Below are 20,750 nucleotides of genomic sequence, written 5' to 3'. Positions count from 1 at the left end.
CTCCTAACTTACAATGATATTGGCGTGAGTTCATGAATTAGAGTCGTTCTTAGTTAGTTTTTTTTCAGCCTGCATCCGACACTGGCTACTTTTGCTACATCCAGCGTTAAACAAATGTGTTAAATATCGCCTCCTATCAGGGATTTCCGTAACTAACAAAATGGCTGAAAACGAGGAGGATCTTGTCAAAAATCGGTACGTATGTCTTATTCTACCGGGGTCGTAGTGAGTAAATCATTTAAAGTGGCAGTTTAAAATGAAGGAATCTAAAAGGTACGGAACGGTAAATATACCTTACTAACTGCCACCGCTCTTCCCCCCCCCCCCGATTTACTGTCAGTGTCAGTGTCAACAAGTCAACTCACCAACTCACTGCAACTGTTATTATTAGTCAGTGTGGTTCTGGTACTGGTATGATGAACCATCAGTGTAAGGGTATGCGCAGATAAATGTATACAGTCAAATAGTAGTAGTAATATTTCATTCCCTTTTCCCTTTTTTGTGGTGTATTACAACTCTGTTCTACCATCCTGGGCCCAGTTCCACCACAGGGACTTGTCACGACTGATAATGGATGAGACCAATGATGGGGGTACCAGTATCCCTGCAACTGTATAATAAAATAACAAGGGTGGCAACAAATTTTCAATCTGACAATGACTTCTCCACTTCAATCGACTGTAATTCCAAAAATTTTCAACCGATTCACATGAAATAAGCTTTAATACAACCTAGAAGACTTTCTGCTTCGAACAAGCCTACAACCACCACTTTCCGACAATTATCTCACAACGAAATCACCTTTTTTTGACGAGAGATAGCTCAAAATGGAGGTCTACCGATTCTATGGTGGACAGCAAAATGGTCGTTTTTTTCAATTCAAACGATGATTTCTATGTGAGATCTTAGAGAAAACCCCAACAAACCATACATTTTTTAAAACTACGCGGTCATACCTGTACGCTTATCTCATTTATTTGTATAATCCACGCGATGGGTGAGCTCACAAGCTCAAAATCGAAAATGAGGACGAACACGGCGTTCAACTTGTCATCAACTGGGCGGCCATTAATCACGTGATATCGTAGTAACGGGCTAAATATTTCACGCGCATTGATTGGCTTAGAGATTTCAAAAAACATTACAAAATTTATTAAAAGTTCTGTTAATTAATAAAATATCCGTATTATGAAAATATAGTGCAACATTCGTCTGAGGGGTGGTATTATTAGCAAATATTTCCTTTTTTCAAGTCTACAGACGTAGACTTGTCGCGGTTCTATTAACATAGCCCGAACCTGCACGTCACGTGATTAATGGCCGCCAGCGCGATAGTGCGAGGTGACTTTTTCGTATATTTGTTCGATTTTGAGCTTGTGAGCTCACCCATCGCGAGGATTATACAAATAAATGAGATAAGCGTACAGGTATGACCGCGTAGTTTTAAAAAATGTATGGTTTGTTGGGGTTTTCTCTAAGATCATAGAAATCATCGTTTGAAGTGAAAAAAACGACCATTTTGCTGTCCACCATAGAATCGGTAGACCTCCATTTTGAGCTATCTCTCGTCAAAAAAAGGTGATTTCGTTGTGAGATAATTGTCGTTGTGAGATAATAGTGGTGGTTGAAGGCTCGTTCGAAGCAGAAAGTCTTCTAGGTTGTATTAAAGCTTATTTCATGTGAATCGGTTGAGAATTTTTGGAATTACAGTCAATTGAAGTGGAGAAGTCATTGTCAGATTAACAATTTGTTGCCACCCTTGTTTTTATATTATAAAGGGATAGTGGACCTGGTCATTGATATTGGTTTTATTCATTCACTATCAATTGTGACAAGTCCCTGTGAGTTCCACAGTTCTGAGTTAAGATTTAAGTCTGAGTAAACTCATTGAAAATGAACTGGTTTTAACTCGGAATTAACTCTAACTCACAACAGTGGAACTGGATCCACTATGCCCACGACACTAAAAAAGGCCGAGCGAAAGGGGCTTGTAGTTTGAGTTCAGGCTGAGCTTATATCTATCACTATGAATATCCCTGGTGCCCAACACTTCAAATATGAGCTGAACGCACGCCTAATCCTTAACTTAAATCGAAAGCTTATTCCAAATCTAATCGGCTAACTGTAGTTTAGGTAACATTTCCACTGTGTGTGTGTGTGGTGCCAATGTTATTACCAACAGGGCCACCTTCGGTTATCGGAGTTAGTCGACTATAGTCGAACTAAATGAAACCGAATATCCGTTAGTCGGAACTATAGTCCGGAAATGGTCGACCACGCAATTGAGCACTGTCGCTACAGTTCGGACCTAGGTTCAAGATGGCCGACACTGTGAAATACGTTACGACCGAACTATAGTGTGTTCGGTTATTAGTTCCGACCACTAGTCGACTAGCTACGAAAACCGAAGTTGGCCCAGTATGTTGTGGTTAGGTACATTACCACTAGGCTGATCGTAACACATAATTTCACTCCCTAATCCACTTTCTTCTGCTAATCCTGAAATCAGATTATTCAAATTTCTCGTCTTTATTAAACAGGAACGGACATTTAAAGTTATTGTTGCAACTGAAAACTACGGCCGAAGGACTTCTTACTTTCGGTAACACTAATGTTTGGAATACGTATGGCGGACTTTCCCGGCTTTGCGCGAATGTGGAAGATATATTGTACGATAGATTGAAAATCACGCAGGTACGAAATGTTTTTAAAATGAAACTTTTTCTGAAATTTTAAACCGGACCGTCCGTCCATCATCGGCTGATTTCATTACAGGGGCCGAAGGATTATTGGCATTTCGTGAAAGCTGTCAAATTGTTGTCGCCCGAAACTGGGCTGTTCATCGCACGCATTCGCCACCTGGTGGAACAATGCGGAGGCGGTGATAATCTGGCCGGACAGACGTGGGTTCATCAGAGCATCGAACAGCACACGCTCGCGCGTCAGTTGATGATTCTCGTAGCTGATGAAACTCATCTACACGAATACTACCACGGTGAGTCGCATTTTGTATTTTTTAACCTTTTGATCTGGAAATCCTGGATATACCGGGTACGCATAGAATCATTAAACAGGGCGGTAGCTAACCCGGAAATCAGGGAAAAGTCAGGGAAATTTCTTTGCTTTGAAAGTCGGGGAATTTTGTAAAAATGCTTTAAGTCAGCGAGATTTTTAAATCAGGCATGCCACCATGCTTAAGATTCAGCTGAATCTGAAGGAATTCTGTCTCTTTACTTGTTTGAGCAGTTTAAACAATTCATGGCTTGTTTGCTTCTGCTAGTGATGAGTAACACAAAGAACCTCTTCGTTGTAGATCTCTTGAGGATCTTGTACTTTACTTATTTTTCTTATCAGGGTCAAGGAATCCTACATTGCCAATGTATTTGATTTTGTCTAAAATGCTGGAGATAATTCAACTCCAGAATTATCAGCGCGTCTCCAGTACTGAAAGTGCTTTAATTAATTAAGACATTGATTTGATTTAATTGTCTCGTGTGCGCGTACTGTCGGGCGGCGTGCTTTGTTTCGCACACAGCTGTGACGTCCCGATGTCTTTGTTTACAGTACGTACTACTGCGTAGCGGGGGTGAAGGCCAAATATACGTCGTAAAATATATCATCACTCGTGTATATATTGTAAATATTGATTCGGCGATCAGCTGAATTGGACTCTCAACTCGCAGTGGAATCCATTCCTGGAAGTATCTATTTCATTGTGTCCTTGATAGGAATATTAACTATTATAATACCCGCGTGTGGTATGTATTTAATGAAAATGTCCCCATTATTCTATGTGAAGTGTAGTAATCAGGTACAAGGCTATGTAGGCTTTACGATGACTGGTAATGTAATTAACAGTCAGTTTTATGTATGCGATATTTGTTCATTTTCAATCAACCTTGTCCCAATTTTTTTTTTGGCTCCAAAACATATTAAAGGAGTTGCCACAAAAAGATGGGCTCAAGTATAGTTGAAAGTTCATTAAGTATTAGTTCATTTAGAAAAGTTCGATTCGGTTTTAATTTGGATTGGAATGCGGAAAAAATTGAAGCACGAAAGGCCTGGAGTTACAACTAGGACCCCTTGCGAATGCTTGATTGATGCAGTAACATTTGACGGTTACGCTCGGGAAACCAAATCTGAATTAACACTTTCAGTGTGTCTACACCGCAGTGCGGTGTATAAATCGGTGATGGTATTGATGTTATTAGTACATGTAATTACTTTGATGGCTGTATCTGTCAAACATAGTGGGATATTAGTAACTAATGATACGCTGCACCGTTGTGTAAACGCATATTCAACACATCATGGTGGAATTTTCAAAATTGATCACTTTTGGGTATTCATTTTAATCAGCACTTAACGCGGGTCTGACTTTCATTTTTCATCTTTCTTTTCTCTTGTCTTGACAAGGTGGTACCCGAAAATTGATTGCCGGTGGGTACCATAAAAAGTTCATCCCAACTAGTGTTATATAGCCGGTCCTTGAACTGTCGCCACGGCGAACAACGCACCGAGGGTTAGTGGTGATTGATGTAAGCTTACTAATTTACTTAATAATTAAAAACTGGCACGAACCCATTCGAATTTATACTATCAACTTCAATAATGTCGTAGTGCGCATAATCGTGGTTTATTTCACTGAATTACAAACTAATAATCACATGAAATGATTGTAAGTCGTAAGTACGTAGTTCTACTATCAGCGACAGGGCAACGTGCCAGATAAACTCAAACACCACGCGCTTTCGTTCCTGACTACGCATTGTTTTATCGTCAACAAACATGCTTTAATGTTTGGAACTCGCGATTCATCTAAGAAGGAAGATGAAATTGTTCGGTGTTAGTTGCGGCGCTTAGTATTATATAGGCAGCATTAGCAGTTTGTAGAAATTTTACCTAGCGTTATAAACACCAGTGACGCCTTCCTAACTGTTAGATCATCGTTGCTATGTAAGATGTGGATATCGGTCGCCTAAAGTCGCTATGTAGTTACGTTCAAAAGTGGAATTTTCAACAAAAGTTTTTAGTAAATGTCCCCTAGTTGCAGTATCGGCCATTCTAGCCGCTTGCCGATTTGCTAGATGTTGCGGATATCAAACACCTAAAGTTTTTTGCCAGAGTTCGGAGTTCAGAATTTGCGCGAAAAGTGCTGGATGTCACGCGCAGTTCATCGGAATCATAGGTTTTGACTGGTGCGGTGTTTCACGGAATTCAACGCACTATAATTCGAAGTACGTAGTTTTCGACGATTTTTGGCGACATTTTCTAACCGATTGAAGGAGAGATCGAAAAAGAATTCAAATACGGATTAACAGATTTCGTTGAATGGAGGTCAATTATGCCGTACAAATTTACTTCATTGACTGGTGACCTCTTTCTTTGAACCAGCTGTATTGTCCGAAGGCGGGTCGAGTGGACTTAATTGGCACGGAATCAAATCCAATGTTTGGGCTATTATGTAAAGGTTTCACATTCTAAGCGATCCTTGATCCCTGCCTTACTAAAAGGCATTCCGCAAATATGTGACAAGTATTGTTCCCTAATTAAACAGGTTAATCCTCGGTTGTCACGAGGTGAATTTCTTAACAGTTCAATCCGATTGGCAAAGAGTGCGATTAATTTAAAGAATCCGTTTTGTCGCAGTTGATATATTGTACGGCGCGCTGGCACCGAGTCAGTTAGTTCGAACTCAAATATCTATAAAAAGCCAGTGCCCCGTTAATCCTTAATGGTATGTTTTAAGGGGTTATCGCGAGGTTATTGCTGGAAAATTTCTCAAGAGGTCACTCTGATTTGGAGAGATAGATTTAAAGATTTCGTTTCGTTACGGTTGATATCGTTTGGCCCACTGGCACCGGTCGGGTCGGGAATAAAAAGCCAGCGCTCGCGGGAAAGAAGAAATAGTTTCCCAACGGAAGATCATACCACTATCTGAACGCTAGAATTTCAGGATATCGCGCTCGGCGTCGCGAGCGGTGTTCGTATCGGAATCGCCAGGATTTTCGATCGCAGTTTTCAACGCGCTATAGGTTGAATTTCAAACAACGGACACGGACGCGGACTTATTCTAGTCCGTCCGCTCTGATCAACGCGATGGATACTTTGTATTCATTACTGATGGCTCCGGAGAAAGACGACAAGCCGATCGCTTCAACCGGCCGCCGCCAGGTGGCGCATAAACCGATAAGACTCGTGAAATATTCACTTGAACCGCTGGGTGAAGGTTCGGGTAAGTAATAAACGGGCATTGGTTAACCCTTTGATCCCGGGACTAGATATCCCCGAGGGCCGGCAGTGATTTTTCGAGAAAATAGGGTTTAGTTTCAAGATGGCAGCAGTAACCGGTATTTATTTTCGCAGGCTAAAGGAGAACAGAGTTTGATATTTGTCCTTGGTTTAAACAGGGTCCCTACGACCACTTGATTCCTTAAAAACTCCTAAACAGAAAATGCTTTTAATTTGAGCAAAATGTTAGAAACTCTTTCAGTTTTGAGAAATAGACAATGAGATAATTTAGAAATAGTGCGGTAAACTATGCCTAAATCAGTACTGTTGGAACCAGGATCTGGTTTTACCCAATTAGGATGTTACCGAATTAGAAATCGAGTTTAGTATTGTATAAGGATACAAATTTCAACGTTATTTGGTCAGAATTGAATGGTTTATGGAAATGTGGCAAGTGAGGCTGTATAATAGACATTCATTAACCTGTCTAATGCTTTTGAATACCATATATACATTGTTATGTTGTCACAGCGTTAAAGCATAATTAGGCTATTCTTTTTTTCATAAAAACAACCTAACGCTATTCACGAATTTAATGCGTGAATTGTGATTGATCTAAAAATAGTGAATTTCCTCATTTTCTTATGTAAAAAGGAAATCATACATACTATTGATAATTCTATACGTATAGGGCTGATAATAGATGAAATCAATATTATTGATTGAAGGTGACCGATGACCCTCTTACACTCCCCCTCGTCCATCTACCACACGTATAACCACGTTATCAGATGTAGATATATAATATTAGCAAGTTTTGGTGTCAGGCGAAAAGCCTCTTGACTCAGATTTGGTTATTACACGGGCTGCGTGTGCTGTTTTGCAGTACGTGTATAAGCTGTGTATATGAACTGTAGGATATATTCACTACTTGTTGACAAATTCAGCGCTTCATTCATCGATAGATTCGTTTTTCGATATACGACGCTTGACAGGCAAGTTTCTTACAGGGCTGTATTAATTTCGGGGATGTTTTTCATCGCGGGGCCGTGTGTTTCGAGTTAACTTAGCCAACTTGTGATCTGTGTACTTAGCCCGTTTAAGTTAATGTTAGTCATCTTGACATCGTTTGCTCACAGACATGGTTCTAACTCTTTCAGTGCATCTACACTGCAGTGCGTTGTATGAATCAGTAATGGACGGTGATAGTACATCGCACCACGGTGTATTGATGTTATTAGTAACTAATTTTTATCGCTATTGAAAAATGGCAGCACCTGTCAAACATAGTGAAAATGTAAGTAACTAATGATACACCGCACCGCAGTGTATTCGCTATAAAGCGCTATGCCCGTTATTCAACAGATTGGGGTGGATTATGGACAGGGGATTTTGAACAAAATGGATCATTTCCAAGACAGGAGGGTGATTGTAGAACAAAATGACCAACGAGTGGTTAGACTTAGTTCACAAAGTCTCAACATTTTACAACACAGCTCCACGTTTTATTGTCTTGACACCAGGTTAACAACACTGCTCTTAAAAGAACGATAACCACACTCGAGCGTCGTGAACGGATAATAAGATAAAAACCAACTATCTACAGATTAAAAGAATTTTAAAACCAAGAATTTATTTATTCGAACAATCTAAAATATATAGAATACACGACGTTTCGATCTAACCCTAGAGATCATCGTCAGGTGTGAGCTCTAGACACATCTATCGCGCTATAGACAGATCATCGTCAGGTGTGAGCTATAGCTTGCTTTCTAATTGCTGAGATCAACACGGCTCTTCTTCAACTATTCTACCCAATCGTCCAAGTTATTGTAAATCAGGTCGTCGAAATATGGCCGGCCGACTAATCATAATTCAACGGAGTGATTAGAACAGGTCAAAAGTCGCTGATCGTAATTGTGCTGAATCGTCAAAGTCATTCGGCATGAAAAGAATGTCAGTATTTCTAGCTAGTTAAATCTGTGGGTTTATGAGATATGTTGTAAATTTTCTGACAGTGTTTCAGAATCGTGGATTGCTTATTTTATCAAACAAATTGATGAGGGACACATCAGTCTAGGTCATGATGAAGCTATACACAATAAAATTGAAGATCACATTGACCTCATGCTGTGCTGCGGTGCATTAAAAAGAGTTGACAAGAAGATGAGAACTGACGCAATTAATTCTATAAACAATGGAATTACTGAAAGGCTTTTCTAGGAAGCGAGTGATTAGCGGGGATCATTAACACGAATACACAGTGACATACTGCCTCGATCCAGTCTACAATGATTTATATGCATTTTGTTTAAAAACAGTTGCAGTTCCAGCCATGAGCGGTGCTGACTTGAGTGGTGCACATGGATGGCCTCTATGGTCTGGACCTCGGAATCATCTACCCATAGTTCTGGTTGATCCCATGTATTCATAAGCGAACTAAGGCCGGAAACGGTCAATTGTAGAACTGGTTTCTAGTCATATTGTTGGCTGTTGAGTGCGTGATCGAAGCTTTTCTTGATGAAATCAGGTTTCTTAATAAAAACATTTATATGTGGTGGTTTATATGAATGGCTGGTATATATTTTGACCGGATTGAAACTAGTATTTTCATGGAATAAAGACATTGCACCCTCCGGGGATGCCTGAGACGTTTTCTTTCGCGCGTTCTTCCCTGTTCGCAATGAATTTCGAGAAAGATATATTTTTCTAAAGGTGTCTAATTTTGAATCGTTGAGAAAATAACCGAAAATAACCCGGGGTAGCTTCTACGTATGTCACGAACATATGCTTGGAATGCGAGAGTGTCTTATTTCAAAGGTTTCATGTAACAGCACACACACGCATACACACAGTGTCAAATTAGAATACCGCTCATATTGTCTATCCTGCAAGGTGATTGGTCGATACTTGATGATATCACGAATGAATTGTTCTATCCTGAAAGCTAATTGGTCGATGACGTAATGCTGACATTTATGCGACATGTACAGCATAGTTTTGGTTGCGATGAAAAGTGTTTGGGATATTTATGATCTTTCTGAAGGAACGAACTTCGTAATATCTAAGGTATTTGTTTTGTTGATTCGTTATTTGGTTTTTCATTATGATCGGGGACTCTTTGGTGACACTTCTAAACGGTTGAGATCGAGTGTCCGTCTCAGTATAAGATCACTTGAGATACTTATTAAGAATTTGATTTGAATATGCAGTGTTTGGTACGGTAAACTGTAATCGGTAGCATTTGCTAGTGACTGTCTCACAAGCTTTGTGAAAGCCTTGCATTTCCACGTTTTGTGGGACATGTTCCACACTGAATGCAACTTAGGACGGCTGCGGGATACAGTAAGGTGCTGGCCAGCGGTTGATTCAGCACAATGTCTTAAAGCGTTTTGGTCTAATTGTCTCTTTTTACGGATAATACTTAGTAGGTTTAACTGGTAATGATAAACAGTACAAGCTTTCAATATTACTGCGTAGTAGGTTCTATAAAACTACTGTTTATAAACACTGATCTGACACAGTTTCTCCTCAGCGTTAGTTCATTTCGGATGATTTAACTGGATGGTTGAAATGTTGCCCAATACGTATATCATTATTATGATACAGATTATAATCTCTACCCCCCCCAAATCCCTCATATAAATATCCTCCTAGTTCAATATTCTTCATATGGTGAAAAACTTTCATAGATTTCTTACTATCTTTTGGCTGTAGCGAGCTACGTGCATTAAAATGACGGCCTGCAAGCCCTGGTTAAGTAATGATTCATCAGAATTTTTAAGTATTGATTCATCCGACTTTTTAACCGCTGCCCGGAAAAATGAATCGTAATTCCATATCGCGAATAGAAGATTTTGTCAGGGCACGTGTTGTGATATGGAGGCCTGGAAAGAGAGGGGTGCGATAGATAGATAGATGATCTCGTCTAAACATCTGTCTCTGTAACGTAAAACTAACGACAGCTTGTGGAAAGTGTGCATAAAACCCGATATAAAATTGAAATGGTTTCGAGTTCGACTCTCGGCGAACTGGACGAATCGGCCGCAGAATGACTTCCAATTAACCTTTCTAGCTGATTTAGGTACATATTTGCTTAAGGTACATATGTATGCTATCAACATTCACAAAGTGTTCGCATAATTACCATTAGATTTACACTGACTTTGGGATCCAGTTCCACACGTTTGTGAGTTAGAATCTCTTCATTTTCAGCGAGTTAACTCTGAGTCAAATCTTAACTTACAACTGTGAAACTATAGGTCCAGTTCCACAGTTGTGTGGGTTTGATTTGACTCGGGATCCATTTCCACATGCATGGGTTTAATGTGATTCTAGGACAACCTGTACAGTTGTGTGGGTATAATTCGACTCTGGATCCAGTTCTGAATTATGTGTGGTTAATAATAAGAATTATATGTGTTTCATCAGACTCTGGATCCAGTTCCACAGTTGTGTGGGTTTAATGTGACGCTGGAGCAAGCTGCACAGTTGTTGGATTTTGTGAAAATCTCCGCTGAATCCATAGTTTTCCTTATATATTTCAGATGACGCGTTTCTATGTAGTAAGGAGTACTATGGAGCTATGCTTACTTGTTTGCAGGCTGTGGAGAAGAACAACCCCGCTATTCTAGCGGATATCAACCCTAATCTGGTAAGTCAATAAGCAGATTTGGGCTTACCTGGTCAGTTTGTTAGCTAACCTATTTATCAATACATATGTTCAAGATAATTGTTAATTTACCGACAGACCTCCTAAACTGATCAGACATCCTCAAGCCTGAACCTTGGTTTTCTTGGAATGACTCCTATATAAGGCTAAAAAGATTAATACCTTGTTTCTTCGTTTGCCGAGCTTATAAAAGCTTATATATATATTCATTTCTATGATTATCGATTAAAATTTTGCATTTCTAATGATCTTTGAATAAAGATAAATTTTACCCCCCTTTTAGGGGCCCACCTAGGCCAAAGGTACAGGCGATGACCTGTCGGTAAGGTACTGGCATGTTAAACAATTTTTCTCTCTTCCTATGAATAAAATGTCCGTGGCTCCTGGTCTATTACTCGGCTGGCTGCCTGTCTACCCTGTACATTACATATCTAAAATCATGATCAGGCTAACAATAACAGACATGGCACCTAGCGATACCTATAGAAATGATTTCAAATTTTATTGCAGTTTACAAAAATTTCCCAGTTGATAAGGAGAAACAAGGTATCATTTTCTTTTAGCCTAAGCACCGGGTAATTTCAAAGGAGGCAATGGCCAATGTTCAGTTAGGGGATCACGTATTGAGTGTCACCGGTCAAAATATATTCAAATTTCACTGAATTCAGAGAACGCCCATTGAACCGCGAGCTGGTTGATACATTTTCAGCTGAGGTCGTCGCATGGTACGGCGAGGTCAAGGTCGCACACTACGTCGTCGGTACTCGAGAAGAAATCGTCGCCGGCTATCATGATACGACGGAAAAGCTCTCAAGATCGGCTGGCGCCGCCTTTTATCTCTCCGAGTCGAGAGGAGAGCCTGATGTCCACGTCAGGAGGACACGCCACTCCTATCAGTGTAGGTACGTGTCACCTCGGTACGACCACCACTTCCTACTACGAGTTATCGCGTAATTAGTTATAGAGCTATTACATGGTCAGCCATGGTTGTTCACGATTGACCAATGAGCTTTGAGATTGAAGCAGGGTTTGTTCACAATGCCAGCCAATCACACGAACTGTGTCATTCCAATTGGCCGAGCTCAAATATCTAACAGTGAAGGACCAGCTATGAGATATCTTGTAGTGGCTACTGGTAGAGCACTGAAACTACCAGTATGAGATATCAGATATGATGGTGGAACCGGAACTGTGAGATATCTCGTAGTGGCAATGATAGCAGAACGAGAACTACGAGATATCTCAAAATCATCAGCAAACGTGTTAAGGCACGTTTCTATTCACACAGGCGTGTTCAGTCAGTTGTAATTTGAAATTGGGCCACGGTAGGGAATAAAGTTTAGAACTACAGATATTTCCTGATATAGCGTATCAATTTTTGCATTCGTGTTGATTTTTACGCGCAGGTTCGAACAGTCCCGATGAAACGAGTTCGATGGCGAAGACTGCGTTGTTACAAGTGCTCGAAAAATCCGGCGACTCGCCCGAGATGGAAACCGGCAACGCGGAACTGTCGCACTCCCTCGGCTCGATACACGACGTGCCGCACAACCTTGAACTTCAGACGTCGCGTCACCTGCTGCTGAATCGCGCGCGACGTCATTCGTTAGAAACGATCGATAACGCGGCGTTGTTGTCTTCGTCGCCGACGACGACTACGCGTTACCGCGGACGTAAACGCCAGCTGTCGCTCGGCGATAAACCGGTACAAAAAAGCGCCCCCTGTGATACGAACTTGAAACTAGGAAAGTTCTGTGATAATAGTAGTAATAGTAACGATAACGTACACTGTGATAGACCCGCGGTTTCTATAGAACGGATAACTATAGTAGATAACGAAGAAACGTTGGATCGATTGGATTCCACTCCGGCGTCGGGAAATCAGCCGACATCGGCCGGTGTCGCCCGGTACGAGGAAACCGGACCGAAGAGACCGGCGAAAACGCACGTACGATCGCGCTCGGATTTCACGTTCAACAAAACAGTTCAGAAATCGCCGGCTACCTGGAGGAGCAGTAACGTCGAGGCAGACGCCTCGTATTCGTCGTCCGTACCTCCACCAATCAGACGACATAGCATGTTAGAGGAAGGTATGACGATCCAGGAATTTCGGTTTGCGGATTTTGCCGCTTTTCGATTAGTCATAATTTGATGATAATAGATTTAAGACATTAAACCAAATCTAAAACGCGCAATTTCCGTTTTTGTTGGAAACTTTTACCCGTCTATTCCAACATGAATATCATACTTATAATTGTATCATTTATACTTTTGCTTGTTAAATTGTGTCATAATTGAAGGAAAATCTTATTTAAAAAGTTATCATTATTATAATAAGGAGGCAGGAAGGCACTGCCAGAATGCCCTTTTCTTTTTGATTTTCCAAGAATGTTTCGTAAAGCCCTAAAATCTTTGATTTCTTTTGTGTGGAGGTACATTTTTTCCGCTGTATTTTTACCTAGGTAGTCACATGGTCAGTCCGATGTCCGAATATTATTTTCCGCGTCCGAGGAAAGGCCAGTCGCTTCGCAGTTTTCTTTCATCGCAGGATTTTCACACCTGCGCCGATCTCGATAAGGTACGATCGCGTTTAATCCTCGTTTCACGTCGAAATGTGAAAATTCACACGGTGAAAAATTTTTTAAACAATTTTTCTTGAAAAATGAAATTTCAAAAAAAAAATTATTTCATGGAAATATTTAAAAAAAAAATTTTTCTGGAAACCAGGAGAAATTACAAATAAAAGGAAATTTTCTGAAAGCGAAGTAACCATTTTTCCGGGAAAAAATTTTCTCGAAAGTATTTTCAGGGGAAAATATAAAAGGAAAAGGGTTTTTAGCGGGGAAAATTTTTTTTTAAAGTTTTCATGTTTTGCATTTGCAGGAAAATGCTCATTTTACGTTTTCCGAAGCGATGATTGCTGCGATCGAACAAATCAAATGTAACGAGGAGCAGCGACCGTCTCCGTCCACGGGATCGTCGTCATCGCCATCTGTTACCGGCGACGAAGCAGACGAACCACAACAACAACAACAACAACAACAACGGATTCGTATTCGAAAACAACGCGAAAAATCAAAAATTAAGGTACAAGAGGCATAGAAACTTTCAATGAAATTATAGTAAATGACGCGATAAGAGTGAAAATAAGAGACTGAAATGTTTCCTTGTGCTTGTCTAATCTATCGTAGTATACCTGAAGACCTTTCACGGTTTTCTTGTTGGGTTCATGCCTATAAATCCTGGGTCCTGTCGCTCAAAAGTTTGCCAAGAGTTAAACAGTGGATAGTTGAAGTAGTGACGATTTTTCGTTACAATACCGATAGATGTTTATTTCATCAATGCTATATCGTTTTTCTTTTCATCGCAATCGAAAAACAGAGGACAGTTTCATCGACGAGATTGGATTCTACTGCTGAATCATTCTGCTCTTCCGGTGAGTTAGCAATAGCTACGACATTAGGGCCACTGTTGCGGTCCTAACTTAAATCCGAAATTATTACTTACCCTAGATCGGCTATGGATCTAATTTGGTCTTTGACTAGTAAAAGCCATGAGTGTAGAGTTGCGCAATCATGAATTTAAAAATTAAGTCGGTCTAGATCTTAAGACTGTATGCCTAAGATGGTCTCAAATGGAAGCCATGCCTGTGCAACTGGCTCAGTTTATATTTCCCAGATAATTAGCTCGAAAACATTTTTAACAAATGGAACTTGCAGATTCAAGATTTTTGAAATATCTGATGCTATTTGCTGAAAAATAGAGTTTGATTTTATTTTCTGTTATTTCTCTCTCTCTGGTTTTCTAGAAAGTTCCGGAAGTCCGGACTCGAGCGATATCGAAGACTCGGAAATAAACGAAACCAGCAACGAGTCGAATTTAAAAACGCTGAAAAATACCGGTCTCTCCTTATCCCTGGCGTCGTTATATTCAGGTGAGAGACTATTACTACTTACTACATCTACAAAAAATTCCACAGCCAGTTCGGCAATTAACGAACACTTTGAATTGGGGCAAGGTGTAACTGGTTTGAAGATCGCAGTGTACGTCAAAGTGTATAGAATTACAGGGATGAAAATCTTCTGACCATAGACGGATTTCCGACCTTTTCTTTATTCCTGAGAACAGTGTAAATCACCTCAATCGCATTAATCACCTCAATCGCGGGCGTCACATCGCAGCGCTCCGTAGTTAGGAGTGCTCCTTAAGACGGTTTTTGGCAATTGTTAGCACAACCGTGGAGTCGGAGAAACCAATATGGCGTCTCATTCAAAAAGCGGCTCTAATTTATGCCCAAACTATTAATATTTTGACCAAAAGGAAGTAACTTTTTTCGCTTAAAGTTACTGATTTTTGTTCCCCAAAAAAATTCTTTTTTTTTAAAATGTTTTCCGACTTTTTCAATATGGGCCGTTTTCATCCCTGGAATTATCATCTGAAAGTTCTACGTCTTCTATTCTGCAGATGCCGATATTCAAAAAAGCCTGACTGATTCGGCTAAGGCGGGATTAGACGACGGCAACAATAACGGCGCCGTCGTTACGGCCGAAACGATCGCGATTTCGCTGATGAAAAAGTTTTCCGATCGACAACTTCCGAAGGCGTCCGAACTCGTGTGGTTGATATCGGAACAAGAGGTTCCACAGCAGGTGAGAAATTGTGATCCAAAATACCTGCATGGATCCCCTGCCTTCTTATCGAGGTTACCCCTTTTGTTGGCCGATACAGCAGAGTAATTCAGAAACAAATTCTATGCTTGTTCTCTCGGAATTTGTATCTTTTCGGGTGAACATTTCATCAAAAAATTCTTACACTATCAGTTTCTGACAGTAAGCTTATTCCTGTGTAGGCTACTCTTTCATATTCATACGAAAAAACTTTATCCGACATTCGTCGTGGTTGAAATGAAAAGGATTGAAAAGGCTCCACGAAGTCCACGACATCATCAAACTACTGGTTGTTATTTTCAGCTGTTGCCGCTTCCGAACTCGACGCCCGTTTCCCCTGACGACGCGCAGAACAACGAACAAAAATCGATCAAAGCGGTAAATATTTGAAAAATGAAAATCACTGATTATTGAATTATGACTGCCTTAGTCGCGACATATAATCAGGGTGGCCACTTACCTGGAAATCAAAAAGTCAAGGAAATTTCTCTTCTTTAGAAAACTGACAATAATGAAAGTTGTAAGTGTGTCTTTGGGTAAAATTTGTGTCTTAATGTTCTTCTTCAGACTCGTATTCGCGGTAACCTTGAATGGGCCCCTCCTCGATCTCAAATCATCTTCAACGTTCACCTCACAATAAAGTAAGCTGAAAGCACGAATAATATATCAAAATGAATTCGTAGCTGAATATAAAGAAGTGTGCAATTTTCAGTTACCAGAGAGAAATACCGGTATATTTTGGTTCTAATAATTAATTGTTTGTTAATTTTTTTTTTCATCAGACGTAAAGAGATCATGGCGAAACAGAATTATTTCTGTGCTGGATGTGGCTGTAAAATTGAACCAGGTTTGTAGTTTTATATTTTTCGATATAAAAGTGCTTCTTTGATTCCTGGGTTCCTCTTCGACAGTTATGAGAGGAATCTTAAGTTTGAATTTAAAATTCGACCTTTGCCTGTACTATTTTTCATCCTTACTCAGAAACTGAGTTACTTCAGCCTCATCCGGTATAATGTTTGAAATATACTAAGCAAAGAAGGGCGAAATGGATTGTGCTGTAACTATTTTCAGGGATGAATTTTGTTATAGTTGTGATTCTGTTGTGGCTTTACTGATTACAATTAATTCTTATTGTTGAGTCTATCAAAAGTGAGAATGTTGTTTTCAAGCAACTTATCATAATTTCTTTATTGGTGACCGTTTAAACAGATTTGAATTTTCGAATTTCAGCGTATCTGAAACGTTATCGTTACTGCGAGTATCTCGGTAAACTGTTCTGTCAGTGCTGTCACACGAATTCTACGGCGTTCATACCGGGCCGGATTCTACAGAAATGGGACTTCAACAAGTATTACGTGTCGAATTTCGCGCGTGAACTACTCGCGAAGATCGACATGGATCCGCTGTTCAACATCGCCGACATCAACGCGTCGTTGTATCGTAAACAGAAAGTGTTGGAATACATTCGCGAATGTCGTTTGCAATTGTTTCATATTCAAGGATTTTTGCAGATTTGCCGAGCCGGACAGCGGTACGTACAAACAATTATACACATTCTTTTTCATCCTTTGACCCGCTGAGCCCCACTCAGGGTATTATTACCGGGTAGCTGATTCAAGGTTTCTTTTCCTCCCCTCACTCACTGAGCGCCACTCGGGGTATTATTATCATGGTTTCTTATTGGATGAGAGACAGTGGAGAGAAGAACCATTGACCATGAAACTACTGTATCCAGGATCTGAACCCATAAACCCTGGACTGGCATGTCCAGTGGTTGATCGCCACTTGGCTACTGCCCTTATAATCAATCTGCTTTTGTTAATTTGATTTTCTCTATCAAACACATTTGACAGAAAAATTTTCGTCTACGTCCCCTGAAATTTGCTGCCCTGTTTATGTTGAAAATCCAGCTTCGTGTTTACCCCAGAATTTGCTGCAGCGTTCTTGCAGTTGTTCTAAACGATATCTTTCCCTCTCTCTCTCTTCAGGTTATGGGAAATGTTGCGAAATGTGCCATCCCACTGGTTAAGCGACCCTGACCTTTACTCGATCAACGACCTTGTGAAGGTGAAGAACGGGGAGTTTCTGCCGCAGCTGCGAAATTTAGTCATCGAAGCCGTCTGTCATATAAGTGATTGTCAGGTGAGTGAGAAACTGAGGGCGGAGTTTAGATATCTAGGGGGTGGAGCTAAGATATCTCGACGATCACGCTTTCCGAATTCTATTTTCAGTTGTGTCAAGCGAAAGGATTCATTTGCGAAATTTGTAACAACGACAAAGATTTGTTGTTTCCGTTTGAGTTGTCTCGTGTATCTCAATGCCAGAAATGTTGTGCGTGCTTCCATCATATGTGCTACGTAGCCGGAAAGTGTCCGAAATGTGCCCGAATCGAAGCCAGGTAATTTGACAGTTGAGCAGGCGGTCCATAGTGTTGTTTGAGTTTAATTTTTGAGTAAAACTGTTTTTTTTTAAACCGGGACCCATGTTTTGATCGTGAGCTGGAATGAAGTTCATTTTCAATGATTCGACGTTTTACTTTTTGCAGACGTAAAAGTATGGCCGCGTCACTGCCTTCGACTCCAGAAAATTCGGAATCAGAAAACGACGATGACGACGAATCGAAAGGAAGATGCAGCACGATGATCGAAGTTCATTCGTCGTCGACCGATGCAGACGACAGCTCATCTCCGCAGGATAGATGATATTCGTAGTCCGATGCAGACGACAGCTCGTCTCCGCAGGATAGATGATATTCGTGGTTGCTGTGACTATAAACCGCGACAATAACGACGGTTACTGTGAATAACGATGAATTCGCGTGTGACGTTAAAGAGGCAAAGCATTTATATTCGATAAACAGCCTTAAAAATGACGTTTTCTTACTCCATCGTCCAAAAGGAACATCGTGACTTGTATTCATATATTCATTGTAACAATAAGTAAGGGATCATTCATTTATTACGTACGCATTAGGGGAGGGGGAGGGGTCAGAGCAATTGTGTACTGTAATGCTTAATGTATATGAAAAAATGGCCGATTTTGCGTACAGGGGGTCTTTGAAAAAGTCAAACTTTATGCGCACGTAATAAATGAATGATCCCTAATTAGGGTCTCTAAGGGTACCTGATAAGCTGAATGGGTAATTGACAGGGTTTATGGTTACCTGATTAGCTGAGAAGGTAACTAATAAGTTGTAAAGGGTGCCCCGAAAAGATGAAAGGGTATCTGATAAGCTTTAAGGCTAACTGAAGGTAAGGGTACCTTGATTACAAAGGGATACTGCAATATTATAAACCTTTCTTCGTAATGTGCCAAGGGAATAAATACTTAATTACCCGTGTATTAAAATGTCTCTCAATCTGTGGGAGGCGTTGTTTATGTTATTCTGCGCTGTTTTGCTTTGGAAAATTGTGATTTTATTTTCAAGAAACCGTGAGTTAAAAAAGCAATTCTAATCGCGACGAGTTACAGGGCAAACAACTCTTCTTACTTTCGATGAAAAATCGCCAAAAATTCACAGACTAATCTGGGCCGTACTTAGCATTTGAATAATGAGGAGCAGAGAAACGAAGGGTAGTTACCTAAAGTCAAAAACCGATGTAATGATTCTTCTTATGCCCTAACAAAAACTCTGTTAGGCCTATAACAAAATGCTTGCCAGTCCCAAGTGAAGGATTCTACACTAAATTTCTATCGGAAAAATACGTAATGATAATATTTGCAAAATGGATGCTTTTCAGTAATTTCTGGGGAAAAACAACTGTCCCCACTATGTTCAACCCTGGTTTCCCGAGTACCGAGTCTACTGTGTTATTACTCAATATTGTTTTGTATAAGCTTATTTTTCTTGGTTTCCGTTCGTAAATTCAGTGCAAATTATCGGAATATCTTGAAGCTTTCTTTCATGTATTAAGTGCAATTTTTGTACGATCGCAAAAAAAAGGAAATCTTGACTTCAGTTCTACATTTCTTGAGTTGAAATTAACTATGTGAAACACTGGCGCTTGAATATGTGCTTTGACTTGCATTGAAATTGATGAAATTTACCGTAATCTACAATGAAAAATTCACAGCCATTGCCATCTTAATTATCCATGATGCATATGTTTTACCAATGATCTATCTATACACTATACAGTCAAGTATAGAATAGAAGAGGGGCGCGCGTTGTATCATGGGTAAATTCACTATAAAATATGGCGGATGATTGAAGTAGGAATAACATATCTGGTGAATTATTAGATATTTCTTTATTATCGAAGCCCATATTCAATTGCCTGTGGTGAAACCTGTGTAGAACTGGTGTCAGTATTGTTGTTTTCTGAGTTTGTGCTCTTATCTAGTCCAACCCTAACCTACTACAGTTCAACTATAGCATCACTACTGAATCGTGTCTGCTTGAAATATAAACTGTGCATTCGTCTATGACTTTAAATTTGAGAAATTGAATTTGTAATAAAACTATATGAGTCAGTATACAATTTATCCTTGTTTTGCCCTTTGAGGATTTTGGAAATTTTGATTGGCATGGCGGAAAAATACAATAGATTCCGCTTGACCAGGACCAGTCAAGTCAATGGTCTCTATTGGGATTCTGTGTAGTCCCAGATGAAATAACTCCAAAAAGCTGAAATTTCCGCGAGGAAAAGTGTCAAATTTACATGTTTCAATGTTCTCCGTTTTGACAAAAGGGCTCCTCGATGGCATGGATCAGTAGACACCTTCTATATTTGGTCATCCCTGGTTCCATTCGATTAACCAAGTTGAGTATGATAACAAATGAGGATTTCTCGTAATCCAGATTATTTTCATAGGTCCCAAATAGATTTTTGTACCATCTAACTTTACAGTCCAGCAGAGTTGACTTCTTCATTAATTCAATTCACCAAGTATAATCCGTCGATTTAAGGGATAAATCCTTTTTTTGTGAAATAAGGCCCTGATGAATATGTCTTAAGATAGATATTGAAAGCAGAAAAGCCGTTTTGCCACCAAGACACGCATTTTGACTATCTATGGGTTCGAACATAGGAGAGAGTTAATTATCGTAAATTCTTAACGGGATTCGAAGCTACATAGGCCGTTGCTTACTGTGGCAATCGAAATTTGCAACCTGCGGTAAGTGACTGAACACGAGCCGAGCGCATTTCGTAAGGCTCTCGTCGATTGGTCGATGAGTT

At 40.0% G+C, this 20,750-nt stretch overlaps 1 protein-coding gene across 2 annotated transcripts; it reads left to right on the top strand.

The window, feature by feature from the left end:
• Window positions 1-158: 158 nt before the first annotated feature.
• On the top strand, window positions 159-20,041 carry LOC141910907 (run domain Beclin-1-interacting and cysteine-rich domain-containing protein-like). 2 transcript variants are annotated; one of them, XM_074801790.1, is made up of 18 exons: window positions 159-195; window positions 2,541-2,694; window positions 2,776-2,995; window positions 10,779-10,885; window positions 11,613-11,805; window positions 12,310-12,993; window positions 13,366-13,481; window positions 13,787-13,990; window positions 14,285-14,339; window positions 14,712-14,837; window positions 15,368-15,552; window positions 15,874-15,948; window positions 16,138-16,211; window positions 16,353-16,417; window positions 16,801-17,101; window positions 17,559-17,712; window positions 17,802-17,968; window positions 18,116-20,041. In XM_074801790.1, the coding sequence occupies exons 1-18, from the start codon at window positions 161-163 to the stop codon at window positions 18,270-18,272; spliced, it is 3,072 nt and encodes a 1,023-aa protein (XP_074657891.1). In that variant the 5' UTR covers window positions 159-160; the 3' UTR covers window positions 18,273-20,041. The 2 variants fall into 2 exon arrangements, with proteins under 2 accessions (XP_074657891.1, XP_074657892.1); XM_074801791.1 differs by lacking the exons at window positions 159-195; window positions 2,541-2,694; window positions 2,776-2,995 and adding an exon at window positions 5,662-6,235.
• Window positions 20,042-20,750: the final 709 nt, after the last annotated feature.

This window comes from Tubulanus polymorphus, chromosome 9 (genome assembly GCF_964204645.1).
Source record: "Tubulanus polymorphus chromosome 9, tnTubPoly1.2, whole genome shotgun sequence".
NCBI classification, from domain to species: Eukaryota; Metazoa; Nemertea; class Palaeonemertea; order Tubulaniformes; family Tubulanidae; genus Tubulanus; species Tubulanus polymorphus.
This window is presented reverse-complemented; position numbering and strand designations above follow the sequence as displayed.

What these genes read in the sequence shown, in the direction of transcription:
- LOC141910907 (XM_074801790.1), top strand. Translation starts at nt 161, where the DNA reads ATGGCTGAAAACGAGGAGGATCTTGTCAAAAATCG. An exon ending in GAGGATCTTGTCAAAAATCG is followed by an intron (nt 196 to 2,540) that starts GTACGTATGTCT and finishes TTTATTAAACAG; the next exon opens with GAACGGACATTTAAAGTTAT. An exon ending in TGTGCCCGAATCGAAGCCAG is followed by an intron (nt 17,969 to 18,115) that starts GTAATTTGACAG and finishes TACTTTTTGCAG; the next exon opens with ACGTAAAAGTATGGCCGCGT.